At 46.4% G+C, this 14,009-nt stretch overlaps 1 protein-coding gene across 6 annotated transcripts in view; it reads right to left on the bottom strand.

Annotated features, from left to right (window-relative positions):
• The window catches only part of SMARCC2 (SWI/SNF related BAF chromatin remodeling complex subunit C2), an 87,783-nt gene that overhangs the window by 61,732 nt on the left and 12,042 nt on the right, over positions 1-14,009 (bottom strand). For all 6 annotated transcript variants that reach the window (XM_083169161.1, XM_083169160.1, XM_083169159.1 and 3 more), the window contains exons 5-6: positions 13,267-13,359; positions 12,263-12,332 (exon numbers count right to left, since the gene is read on the bottom strand). In XM_083169161.1, the coding sequence (XP_083025287.1) occupies positions 12,263-12,332; positions 13,267-13,359 (163 nt within the window). The remainder of the gene's footprint in view (positions 1-12,262; positions 12,333-13,266; positions 13,360-14,009) is intronic.

Here is a 14,009-nt window from a genome sequence, read left to right as displayed (position 1 = left end):
CAGACAGACACAAGTTCAGATCACATGGAACTATTAGATATACAAAGCGAGGCAAAATGCAATCTAAAAAAGTACAAACTTCCACTAGATGGGACTTCTTGATGTTCAGGATCCAGAACTGTGCAGGAGGTGACGCCTCAGAAAAAAAAAAAGCTGAGTCTGCCTTGAATAGCAGGTCCTCCAGGTACAGTACAAAAGTAATTCCCTTCTTCTAAAACAGGTACACCATCACTTTCAAATATGTCGACATTCTAATTTTGCACCCAATCTCCTTAAAAGAATACAGTCTTTGAAGGGGAATGCTTGAAGAGAATTCTTAGATTCTGAGAGGTTTATTTACTAAGATGGGAGTTCTGAAGAAGATGGGATGTTGCTATAGACAACCAATAAGATGCAAAATAAATAAAGTAGTTCTTCAACAGAACTCCCATCTTGTTATATAAACCCCTGAGGGGTAAATTTACCAAGAAGAGAGTTCTATTGACAATGTGATGTTGCCCATAGCAACCAATCAGATTCTATATATTATCTTTTAGAATGTGCTAAATAAATAAGTCGAATCTGACTGGTTGCTATGGGCAACATCAAATATTTAACCTTCGGTCAGGTGCAATGTTCAAAGTCACATAAAAGGGGGCGTGGACTAGCCGTAGAGGGAACAGGACGCTGGTGCATGCAGCTCCTGCAGAAATTGCCCTATAAACCCTGCTTTTAGCCCCCTAGTAATCTGCACCCTTCCTCATTACTCGCCTGCCCAGCACGGACCCTCTGGGTCTGGTGTGCATGTCCTGCGCAGCTGAGGGTCCGGATCCTCATTCCCCGCAAGTTGAGGCCTACCCTCAGCACCAAGCCGCGGCCTCGATTTTTGAGGGCACCCGGCGCCGAGCTCCGCAGCAGGATCGCGGCCAAAACTTTGCCCCGGACCCACTGGAAGTCCAGAAACGGGGACCAGAGGTAAGCGGGCATCCCCCACACCCAGCACAGCCCTCTGCCCCCAATATAGGAGGCCCTGGAACTTCCACAAGTCAGTGGAACTCAGCAGCTCCCCTGTCCTATATCTGGCGGCGGCCATCTTGGATCCTGGATCCTGCCAAGGCTGCTGCTATAAATGTGGAGAGCAGCACACTATACACTTTCCTCCTGCTGCCTGGGACTGCGCTCGCCTGCAGACCACCAGTTATCAGAATACACTATAAAATGGCCCTTTTCTCCTGCCTTCCCCCTGAAGCCCAAATCTTTAACAACAAAGGATCAGGGATAGGTGTGGCCAGTGCAGGCACGGCCACACGGGCTGCATGGTGGCAGCATCGGATATACTTATTCATTTGTCCTGCTACCCTTAATTATGACACCCTAAATGCCTTAAAAGGATGCTGACACACTTTCTCACTCTGATATGATTTGACACCTATACTTAAGTGCCTATGTATCACTGACCAAAGTTTGACCTGCCTGCGGTTCAGCCTCAACCTATACCTGAACCACACAGAAGTAATCTGTGCAGTAGTAGTAGTAGTGCAGTGCCAGTAGTGGAATCCTTCAGATTCTTATGCTCCAACATTGCCAGGGACCTGAAGTGGAGGGCCAACATCGATGGCATTGTGGGAAAAGCCCAACAGAGACTGTTCTTCCTACGTCAACTCAGGAAGTTCAAACTGTGTAATGCTCTTCTACTCTGCAATTATACAATCCGTGATCTGTACCTCAATCATAGTCTGGTACGGCTCGGCCTTGGCTTATAACAGAAATAGATTACAGCGAATTGTAAGAGCAGCGGAAAAAATCATAGGATCGGGTCTCCCGGTGATTGAGGACGTGTATAGGTCAATGGTCACATAACGTGCTGAAAGAATTATCAGTGACCACTCCCACCCAGCCTATGACCGGTTCAGAAGGCTGCCATCTGGGAGGCGATACAGCTCTCAACTGGCAAAGACAGCCGGGCACAGAAACAGTTTTATTCCCCAAGCAACTTCCATAATAAACTCAAAGGTCAAAAGTCAGCGATTCCACCCCATTGCGCTAATCTCGGCACTCGACACATGACTCTAAATACAACCTTGATGCCCTCCCCTTGAAATTATTCTGTTTGTATTGATCTGTTATGTATGTACACTGTGTGGGAGCAGTGGCTATCGGAAACAAATTCCCTGTGTATTATGTATGCTGTACATTGATATACTTGGCAATAAAGTGATTCTGATTCAGTTATTGACTCACTCCCAGATGAAAAAGCCCATGGCCCAGATGGTTACATTAACAAGTTTTATTCCTGTTTTAAAGATGTCCTTTCCCCTATTTTGGCTCAAATATTTAATGGAGCATCTACCTTAGGCAGTTTCCCAAAAGAAATGCTAATAACTACGATAGTCGCTTTCCCCAAACCAGGGAAAAATCCCGCTATTATAACTAACTACCGTCCCATTGCATTGCTTAACTCGGACGTTAAAATTTACGCCAAACTGATAGCTAACCGACTTAATCCTCTGCTTCCCACTCTCATTAATCAAGACCAAGTAGGATTTGTACCGGATAGACAGGCACCTGACAACACTAGGAGAATGATTAATCTGGTCGAAGCCTTCTCTGGGTCTGGGGAACCGTTATTGCTGCTGTCATTGGATGCAGAGAAGGCCTTTGATAGACTCCACTGGGGCTATTTACATGCAGTCCTACTCAAGTTTGGGATAACGGGCCGCGCACTGACATCCATATCTGCCCTATATTCTTCTCCATCAACCAGAATGTTTGTGAGTGGTCTGCTTTCCAACCTCCTTTTTTATCTCAAATGGAACTCGCCAGGGCTGCCCCTTGTCCCCCTTAGTATTTGCACTGGCTATTGAACCATTGGCCGAGACTATACAATCAACGGAAGCTGTTATGGGTCTGAGAATATTGGGCGTGTCATATAAAATATGCTTATTTGCTGACTGTTTTGGTTTCCCTTATTAATCCGGAGCGTTCCCTACCCAATTTACATAAGATCCTAGACAAATACTCTGCAGTGTCTTATTATAAATCCAGCTGGTCCAAAACCGAAGCACTCCCCATTAACTTCCCCCCTGACCTGGGATTTGAAGGAAACTATTAATGAAGAGGAGTGCCACCAAATCTTCCAAATGTGTTTCAAAGTGTCTAAATGTATTTCCCATACTGAACGATACTATAAATTACTCCACCGCCTATATATGACTCCAGTTTTATTGCTTAAATTCAGCCCAGCTAATCCTAATTTATGCTGGCGGGGATGTGGATATGTAGGCTTCCTATTCTACATATTCTGGGAATGCCCATACATTTACAGTTTCTGGACAGCGGTATTTGTACTAATCTCAACGGTTTTGAAAATCCATATTTCCCCGACTCTCCAATTGGCAATCTTTCATTTATATAGCGGAGGTCTGACTAGTAATGACAGATATGTTATGGGCCACATCCTAATCACATCTAAAACTCTGATTGCACAGAACTGGCATTCCACCCGAATCCCAACTATCCCCCCAAATCGAACAAGCAGTTCAAAGCCACTGTGAATATGAATCAGCTGGAGTGCGTTACTCCTCCTCGACCTCCAACCCATTAATCAAATGGCTTAGATGGACCGAATATTGGACCTCTAGATCTTAGTTCATATCCGAATATTACAGAATGGGCTACTGATCTCACTCAATTGATTAGTATCTTCACGCCACTTATTGCTCGAGTGCCTTCTGACTGATACTTATACATTAGGTTGATCTATACTTACACTTATAATTGAATCTACATGTGTACCTGTTACTTTCTTCCTTTATGTTACTTTTCGCCGACTGTATTTCTTTATGTCTTACCTTTCTGTATCTTATTATTTTCCTTGTTAACGCATAAAACCAATAAAAATTTACGTAAAAAAAAAGTCACATAAAAGGACGCAATAAACCCAAAAGGCACAACCTAAATATAATGCATTTGTAACTTAAATATGTCTTCATTTTTGTTAAATCACCCAGAAACAACATTTCTAAGGGGGGTTTAAACAAATGAAATGAATAGTTTAGGGAAAACAGTGGCATTTTATTCAAAGAAAGATTTTCTGACAGTTATGAAAAAGGGATTTTTGTAAGAACTTACCGTTCGAATCCCTTTCTCTGATATGGTCCTGGTGACACAGCTCAACACTGGGATGTAGGAGGGTCCGAAGGAGCCAGGCACCTATCCTAAAGCTTTAGAGGGTAGGCTCCTCCCCTACTGCATCCCTGGACTCTTCAGTTCAATCTTTCAAAGCCACTGGAATACATTAACTCAGTACAAACGCCTGCACATATTATATGCACATTTTATAACAGAAACTGTTAACTTTTAACCATTTTAACATGAACATCATGAACTTCTGGCATACTTACTGAGCGTAAGGGAGGGATCGCTGTGTCACCAGGACCATATCAGAGAAAGGGATTCGAACGGTAAGTTCTTACAAAAATCCCTTTTTCTCTTTCAATGGTCCTGGTGACACAGCTCAACACTGGGACGTTCCAGAGCCGGTCCTTTGGGAGGGTACGCTCAGGTCTGCAGCTCTCAGCACTGCTCGCCCGAATGATGCGTCCTCCGACGCGAACTCATGGAATCTATAGAATTTGGCAAATGTGTGAACAGATGACCAAGTGGCAGCTCTGCAAACCTGCTCAGCTGTGGCCCCATGTCGGACCGCCCAAGAGGTGGCAACTGACCTGGTGGTATGCGCATTTATTCTGGCCGGTACAGGCCTACCCACTTTGGTGTATGCAAAGGCTATCACAGAACGCAACCACCTAGCAACGGTCTGCTTAGATGCAGGCCAACCAATTTTATGTACGTCATACAGTACCAATAAAGTGTCAGTTTTCCTAACACTCTTCACTCTGTCCACATATATGCGTAAGGCACGCACAACATCCAAAGTCTTCAACTTGTCCCTTTTCTTGGAACCCTCTGGGGGTTGAAACACAGGTAGAACTATCTCCTGATTTAAATGGAAGGCAGAGACTACCTTCGGTAAAAATTGCGGCACTGTTCTCAGAACAGCCCTGTCACCGTGAAAAATTAAGAAGGGAGATTTGCATGACAAAGCTCCCAGCTCTGACACCCTTTTAGCAGATGCTACTGCTAACAAAAGCACTAGCTTCCACGTGAGAAACTTAAAGTCAGCCGACCTTAAAGGCTCAAAAGGTGCCTTCTGAAGGCAATCCAAAACCAGTGACAGATCCCAAGGTGCTACTGGTTGCTTGTAAGGGGGTTTCAGTCTGGATACCCCTTGTAAAAAAGTTTGAATCTCCGGTAAAATGGCAATTCTTTTTTGAAAATAGATGGACAAGGCCGAAATCTGCACCTTCAACGACTGAAGGCTTAGGCCCGAAGAAAATCCATCTTGTAGAAAATCTAACATTTTTGATAATTTGAAGTGAGATGTGTGAGCTTTTTGCCTCTCACACCATCTAATATAAGTCTTCCAGACTCTATAATAATTTGCCGAAGAAACAGCTTTTCTGGCTTTTATCATAGTCTGCACTACTGCATCAGAAAATTTTTAAAATGGCGGTTTCAATAACCAAGCCGTCAAAATCAATCGATCGGAATCCAGGTGATTGAATGGGCCTTGTCTTAACAGGTCTGGTCTCAGAGGTAGACGCCATGAATCCACTGATAACCTCTGAAGCCTCGAGTACCAAGACCTCCTTGGCCAATCTGGGGCCACAAGGATCACCGGAACCTTCTGGTCCTGTACCCTCTTCAACAGTCTCGCTAACATTGGAATTGGAGGGAATGCATAAAGAAGGTCTCCCTGCCAATGAGTAGTCATGGCATCCACTGCCTCTGCTAGCGGATCTCTCGTTCTGGCATAGAACCTGGGCACCTGATGGTTGAACCTGGATGCCATTAGGTCCAAATCCGGAGTTCCCCACCTTGCCGTGATCTGGTGAAACACCTGAGGATGTAGGCTCCATTCTCCTTCCTTGAGCTCCTTCCTGCTCAGGAAGTCTGCTTCTATATTCTCCACTCCTGGAATGAATATAGCCGATACGGCAGGAACATTCTGTTCCGCCCATAGGAAGATTCTGGACACCTCCCACATGGCCAATCTGCTGCGTGTACCTCCCTGATGATTCAGATACGCCACAGCTGTGGCATTGTCGGTCTGAATCCTCAAGGGGAGGTTCCTTAACCTGTCTCCCGCCAAGGAAATCACTTTCCAGACAGCTCTCAGCTCCAAGATGTTGATTGGTAACACTGATTTGTCTGCCGTCCACAGGCCCTGCAGCCTGAGATCCAGGGCTACTGCCCCCCAGCCCCTGAGACTGGCATCGGTAGTTACTACCAACCAGTCCCAGGTCTGTAATGACCGACCCCACTGAAGGGAATCTACCTCTGTCCACCATTTCAAGGAGTCCCGAGTGTCCGCGGACAGCACTATCAACTCCGTTTTCATGGTCAAAGTGTTTCCTGACCAGGCTGACAAAATGTTCCATTGGAATACTCGTGAGTGGAACCTGGCAAATTGAAGCGTTTCGAATGACGCCACCATTTTCCCCAGGAGTTTGAGGCACCTCCACACTGACAAGCTCGGAGCTCTGAGAATCTCCTGAACTAGAGTGACCAGATCCCTGGCCTTTATCTCCGGGAGAAATACCCGATGGAGATGGGTATCCAGTATGACTCCCAAGAACTGGATCCTCTGTGATGGTACCAACTGAGATTTTTGTAAGTTTAAAATCCAGCCGTGAGCCTGCAAAAAATTGATGGCCTCTTTCAAGTGACTTTGAAGCAGGGTTGCTGACTCTGCCTTGAACAGGAGATCGTCCAAATAGGGTATTACTGTGATTCCCCTGAGCCTCAGCACTGCCGCCATCACTGACATTATCTTTGTAAATACCCTTGGCGCGGTTGCTAGCCCAAAGGGTAACGCCCGGAACTGTAAATGCAGGTCTCCTATGGCAAATCTCAACAGCGTCTGATGTTCCGGGTGAATGGGAACGTGCAGATATGCGTCTTGGACATCCATGGACGCCAGAAATTCTCCCTGGTCCAGACTCAGGAGAACAGACCTCAAAGACTCCATTTTGAAATGGTCTACCCATAGGTGAACATTTAAGGACTTCAAATTTAGTATTGGTCTGAAAGACCCGTCTGGTTTGGGCACCAGGAACAGCGTGGAGTAAAATCCTTTCTTCCACTCTGCCCTGGGAACCGGAATTACCACCCCTTTTTCCAAAAGGGAATGAGCCGCTCTCATCAGAGCTGTGCGCAGGAGCGCCAGCTTTGGTATGGGTGTGGGGATGAACCTCTTCGGAGGCCGCCCTCTGAAAGGGATTTTGTAACCCTGGGTAATGATCTCTAAGACCCAGGAATCCTGGTCTAGAGAAGCCCAAGCGTCCCTGAAGTGTGTGAGACGCCCCCCCACCTTTATCCCTGCCGGGCTTATCCCCAGGCAGTCATGCGGAGGGTTTATCCTCTCCTTTAGAGGCAGGCTTCTTATGGAAAGAGCCAAACTTGGACCTTTGAGATTTGCCCCTGGAGGTCTGAAACTTTCCCCTGAACGATTGTCCCCGAAAGGACGCACCACCTCTAGGGGAGGGCCGAAAGGACGGCCTAAAAGCAGCGAATCTGGATGACTGCTTTGTTGAGGAGGCCGGCAGAAAAGTACTCTTGCCGCCTGTGGCTTGTTTTATAATCTCCTCAAGCTCAGAACCAAAAAGTAACTTTCCCTTGAAAGCTAACAATTCTAGGGCCTTTTTGGACTCATTGTCCGCTTCCCAGGCCTTAAGCCAGAGTACTCTCCTGGCATTAATAGAGACTGTGGACACTCTGGTAGCCATTTTAAGAGCTTCCTCTTCTGCTTCCACCGCATATTCTGCAGCGGCCTTAATCTTTTCTGCTACCAGCAAAGCACCAGGGTCAGCCTGCAGCATGGTGCATAACTCACCAGCCCACTCTATAATGGCCTTAGAGACCCAGGCTGAAGCAATAAGGGGACGCAGGGTAAACCCCACCCCTTCAAAAATAGCTTTGAGGTTTCCCTCGAGCTTTTTATCCACAGAATCCTTAAAAGCTGCACCACCCTGTACAGGCAATACCGTAGCTTTTGATAAACGTGCCACTGAAGCATCCACAACAGGCACCTTTTCCCAGAGTTCAGAATGAGACTCCGGCATGGGGTACAGACTAAGGAATCTCTTAGGCATCTGTAGCCTCTTATCTGGGGTTTTCCAAGCCCCTTCCAATAGTTCCTGTAACCCCTCATCTGAGGGAAAAGTAACAGCCTCCTTCCGCTGTCGCTTAAAAACACCCTTAACAGGGGTCTTATCCTCAACAGATAGTTTTAACGCCTGTTTTACAGCTACAATGAGATCCTCTATACCAGCAGCAGAGGTCTCTTCAAAATCATCACCCTGGTCCCAGGGTGTGTCAGTATACTCTCCTTCCTCCTCCTCTACCACATTAGGCATAGCATAAGACCTTTTAGGGGTCCCTGCAACATCATCCATTTTGTCCAGTATTTCACTGAATCTGTTGATCCCCTTAGCAGTATCCTGCATCACCTGAATAAGCGCAGGATCTGCCTGGGTAAGAGGCAAGGAGCCAGACGACTGCTGAGATGATGGCATAGGTCTCTGTGATTCTACCAGCACATCACTCTGCCTGTCCAGAAGCTGCACCAAAGCGTTTACAGACCTGCCTAGGGCACTGGCCCACGCAGGTTCACTCTGCTCTGCCCTATGGTGTTCACTGCCCATGGGTCTCACATCAGCGCAAGTAATACATAAGCCCCCCTTGGCCATCTGCTCAGGGACAAACTTTTGTGTGCAAACATTGCACGCGCTCAGTGCACTAAGGGCTCCCTCCCCCAAAACCACAGCCTGATGCTCAGACATGATGCAAGTGAAAAATATATATATCTCAATATACACAGTGCAAACAATTGTACAAGCGCTTATACAAAGTCAATGCACCCAGTCACTTAGCTGTCTGTAGGTTTCAACTGCGGGGAAGCGATGCCCAGGAAATCCAAGTCACTCTGCCAGGATCAATTAGCCAGCTCAGCTCCGCTGCAAGCGTTCTGAAAGGCGCCAAAGTCAGAGTGAAGGAAGAGACCAAAAGTCCCTGCTGCTGCGGGGTCCGTGACCTTTTGGCGCCAACCACCCCCAGCTAGCCGCTCCTTAGGTAGGATTTCCTTGTTCCAGTGTCTCCCCCTCAAATGGGGACCACTTGGAACATGCCTGTCACAGCGCTGCTGTCCTCTCAGTCAGGAGCTCAGCGTGTAAGCTCCGCATAAAATGGCCGCCGCCATCACGGAGCGCCTGTCCCCCATGATCCCCACCTAACTGTGGAGCCGGTTTCAGGATGCTCCGGAGCCCAGGCAGCCTCATAAAAGAGGCTAAAAGCGCTGCACAGGGAGGCCAGACAGCGTCTACCCTGTGCACAGAGAGCTGACAGGACGCGCTTCTGTCAGCTCCTGCTGCGCTAGCAGTGTGAGGATTCACTATGAGAATCCTCACACTGTGCCTACCTAGCTAGGGTAATAGTTAATAAAATAATAAAAAATCCCCTAACTACTCTATTTCTTCGGCTGCTCCCGCAGCCCTTTAGAATAGCACCCACTCCAGTGGGCACCTAACACGAACTGAAGAGTCCAGGGATGCAGTAGGGGAGGAGCCTACCCTCTAAAGCTTTAGGATAGGTGCCTGGCTCCTTCGGACCCTCCTACATCCCAGTGTTGAGCTGTGTCACCAGGACCATTGAAAGAGAAACTTTTCATCAACACTATAGTAAGGGCTATGGGTCGACCAAAGTAAAACCAACATGCATTCGGTCGACCACTGAAGGTCGACAAGGCTTAGGTGGACAGGGTCAGAAGATCAACACAAGCATTAGGTCTACAGTGAAAAGGTCGACATGGGTTTTTCCCTTTTTTTTGTCCTGGATGTCGACATTGACACTGAAAAAGTGCACCGTCTCTGTTCACCATGCTTTGGGCTCAGTGCCTCACTAAGCTCGGCACACTATTCTATTCTCCCTTCACGCCCTAGTGGATGATAGGGCATGAAATACCGCCTGTCGGCACAGAGAAAGAAAAAATAAAAAGCGAAAAACTTATGTCAACCTTTTGACTGGCGTCCTTCCCATTATCGACCAATGCTTGTTCCTAACTTTTCACCCTGTCCACCTTATTCATGTGTCAACCTAACCCCTGTCGACTTTCAGTGGCCGAATCAACGCATGTCAACATTAATAGTGTCGAACTAACAACCGTATACCACAGTAAGTAACTACAGAAAAAAGCAATGTGCCTGGTAGATCAATTTGTTCACTACGTTAACTGTGGAAAACCTGACCTATATGCTATAAAACATCATTAGATAAGTGACAACTACATAACACCGCTAAATTGTGAGAGCTGCGCCTATTAGATCATTTGGGTGTTGGGCCCGCTCGAAGGTTTAAGTAACTCCCATGTTATAAAATGTAGCCCTGAGTCTGCTTCCCAGGTGCGAAGCCATTGAGTTCTCTTAGCGGACATGGAAGCCCTGAAAACGTATCTTGCGCCATCTAATAAACATCCACAGACCATTGTAAACCCCAAAGTTGGCTGCAAGCATGGACTGGGCCCATTGTAGTAGGACAGAGTGCAGCAGATGCCACTTGAGGGCGGTCATTCTGGACCTGCCCAAAAGGTTAAGCACATGCCAGCTCTGCCATGACAGGAATCACCAAGAACCTGCATGACACCAGCCTCCTTGGCACAGTCCACACAACAACCCTTGAGTCCAGAAGTCCAAACCGCAACAGCACAAACTTTGGATTTAGAGGACTTTGCCTTTTTAGCCATACTAATAAAACGGGCAGGAAGCTGGAACACAGAATACACTATACCAAAGCCAAATTAGCCATCAGTACAGCTATCAGGACAGCTTGTTAGATTGCAGATTAAAATGGCCGAGTACTAAACCGCTCAGAAAACCCAAAATACTGTAGAAAAACATTAAATATCACAATAAGCCGTGCTGTGTATAGATTCGCCTCAGAGAAATTGGGTCTTTCTCCTTCAGGTTGCAGCACAACAGGCTGAACCATAACACTGCATTGGAAAGGCAATGGCTGAGGCCAGCTCCTCCCCATAAATAGCGCTCACCACTTTTCCAGCACACCATACTTATTTTTTTTATGAATGAAACCTTATAGTCTGTTTCTGGGCTACCTGCTATATTTGTGCTTCTTCTCCAAGCAGTGAGTAGCCACGACAGAAATGACTTGCAAGACTGTACTTCCATCTTCAACAGCCTGGCAACGGCCTCCCTGTAAAAGACCGCTAAGCGGGACCATGACAGGAGAAGGATTGGATTGAATTTATCTGCCAATCCAGAAGCAAAATTGCTTTCCAGTGCTGCCGGATCCTCTCATCCAGTATGTGCTGCTTTATGAAGAGACCCCTCTGATAAACCATGGTGAGCAGTGTCCCCCAGATTGCAAGAGAAATTCATTTTGTCCCATTGGTATTACATGACAACCAAGTTTTTTATTTTTCATTTGTTGCAGCACATACTAAGATTAGGATAGTGTCCACTTTCAGTATAAAATTTTACCCTTTTAAAATTAAAATATGCCCTCCTAACAGATTAGCCCCCTGCACCGTGAGTAAACACTACGATTTAGCAACGAGTTGTATTATACACAAAGTATTTTAAAACATATTGTGTAGGATACATGGTGCTCTAGCCAATCAGCTCCTATTATTTTTTGAACATGACAGTTAGCAGAAGATTGGCTGAAGCACCATTTATCATATACGAGTTATAACTCGCTGCTTATGGTAAACCTTGTCGATAAGTCCTTATGTGATGTAATATCTGTGTAAAATTTAAACTACAAAACTCCCACACAAAACATTAGCAGAAAGGTATTCCTTATTTTTTGGCACTTGTACTACTACTTTGGGACACTTTGGGCTTTGTAAGTCAGCTCTTCCCTGTGGGTTGGAAATGAACATTTAAAACAACACTTGCAGACACTTGTAAAGCCTTACACTAACTGTGTGACATTTTAATTTTCACTTCCAACATGCTGGGAAGCAGTGGCGCTTTGTAAATGAAACCCTTAACCTAATTTCATCTAGATGAAAATCAATACAACACCAATGACATGCAACTGGCACCATTTACTTATACTTTATTATAATCAAAGTCCTGGTAAACCCCGTACAGTGCCTTATTAGCTCTCCTGTTAGTATAATATATAATATATATATACTGACCTTCCTCCAAAGTGCCGGGAACTGGGATGACAACATGGGAAGAGTGACCTTTGTCCTCTGTCACTGTACCCTATAGGAACAAGAGGGGAATGCAGACTGACATGTGAAACGGTCTACATAGGAGGATATGGGCCCTTATTCTGATCGGTGCGGCCGGTGCCGATTATGCGGCCAGGACCGTGCGTGCGAAACCCCGCCTTCCATACGGATCGCCAACTCCGTCCGTATGCGGTAATAAGCTGTCCGAACAGACCGCACGTGTATTTTTCACGGAATACGCCTCCTCCATCTAAGGGAACCTCCCCCATCATTCGATGGTTGCAGACCATCGAATGCAGGACCGAGTGCTCCACCAGCACCCGCAACCTCAGACCACACGGACATTTTTCCGTGCAAAAGCAGGGATCTGGGCGGGCAGCTGACATCCGGCGATGTCATATATCCGCCCCCTACACGTGCGTCACGGCCGCATTACCATACGTACGCCCAGCGGTTTCATGGAAACGCCCATGAAACGCGGGGCGTATGCATATGGTAATGAGCCCAAATAGCCCTTCACGCCCCTCTACACCCCCTGTTCGGAGTGTTCACATATCATGCGGGATTTGGCCGTACGCCCGCTCGCACATGCGCAGAGACGCCTCTGCACATGCGCAGACACAAAACATCGACGGGCCGAACGCACGTGGATATATCCGCACCGATCAGAATAAGGGCCATGGTTACATTTTCAGGCCTTCTGTTCCAAATTCTAAAGATACTAAATGCTAATTAGTCTCTAATCCTAGATCTAATATGAACTGTTATTAGTGTGGTACATTGTCATGCAGGCAATAGTATTTACTATATAAACTTCTGCTTCATTCACTTTTTTACAATTATTACTTACTAAAGCTATTGTAAACTGAAAGGTAACACACACACTTACACACACACACACACACACACACACATACGACAAAGTCACATATACACCAAACATAGACCAAACAAGTGCTTATTACCTGGTGTCTTTTCACAATGTCTTTAAGCTTGCTCTGTAGCTTTGAATCTATGTCTGCATGAAGGTATATGTTTGGTCTGGATAAACAGTTATTCTGTGGAGTTAATAAAAAAGAATCATACTTAAACGATATCAAAATAGAATATAAACATGCAATTGCAATAGTTTGCATTCTCCTTGCACAATATATATCTGGCATTAAGGAAAACGGAGCCAGTAAAAGAAGGAAAACAACAAATAAAAATGTCAATTCAATAATGATATTGGGAACAAATAGCTGCAGAGCTTATGCCGCCCATACACGGAGTGATGAACTCTGTGCAACTAGATTGCATGCAATGGGCTACAGCAGTTCAGAAAGTATACTTTCTTTGTGTGCTGTGCGATGGGATGTGCGCGGGCACACGCATCGCACCATGTATTAGTGACTTTCAGGTATCATACAATATCTCTTTTAACCCCATGAGTGGTATGCCAGCCCGCCGTCAGTCATTTTACAGTGACGTCGGCGGCAGGCTCGGGTATGGTCGGTGCGGCTCGGGGGGACTTTGGAGCGCTCAGGCACCCGAGTCCTTCCGAGCTGCCGCGAACATCCCCCAGCCTGCCGCCGACATCACTGCTGAATGTGACAGGCGGCTTAGGCAGGGGGGACAGCGGCAGCACTGCAGGGAAGCTCCGGCATACTAAGGCCGGAGCGGAGGTGATGGGGGGCTTACAACTTTATGTGGTGGATTTTGCTGGGGC

The sequence above is a fragment of the Crinia signifera genome, chromosome 2, assembly GCF_055691185.1.
Source record: "Crinia signifera chromosome 2, ASM5569118v1, whole genome shotgun sequence".
Classification (NCBI taxonomy): domain Eukaryota; kingdom Metazoa; phylum Chordata; class Amphibia; order Anura; family Myobatrachidae; genus Crinia; species Crinia signifera.
This window is presented reverse-complemented; position numbering and strand designations above follow the sequence as displayed.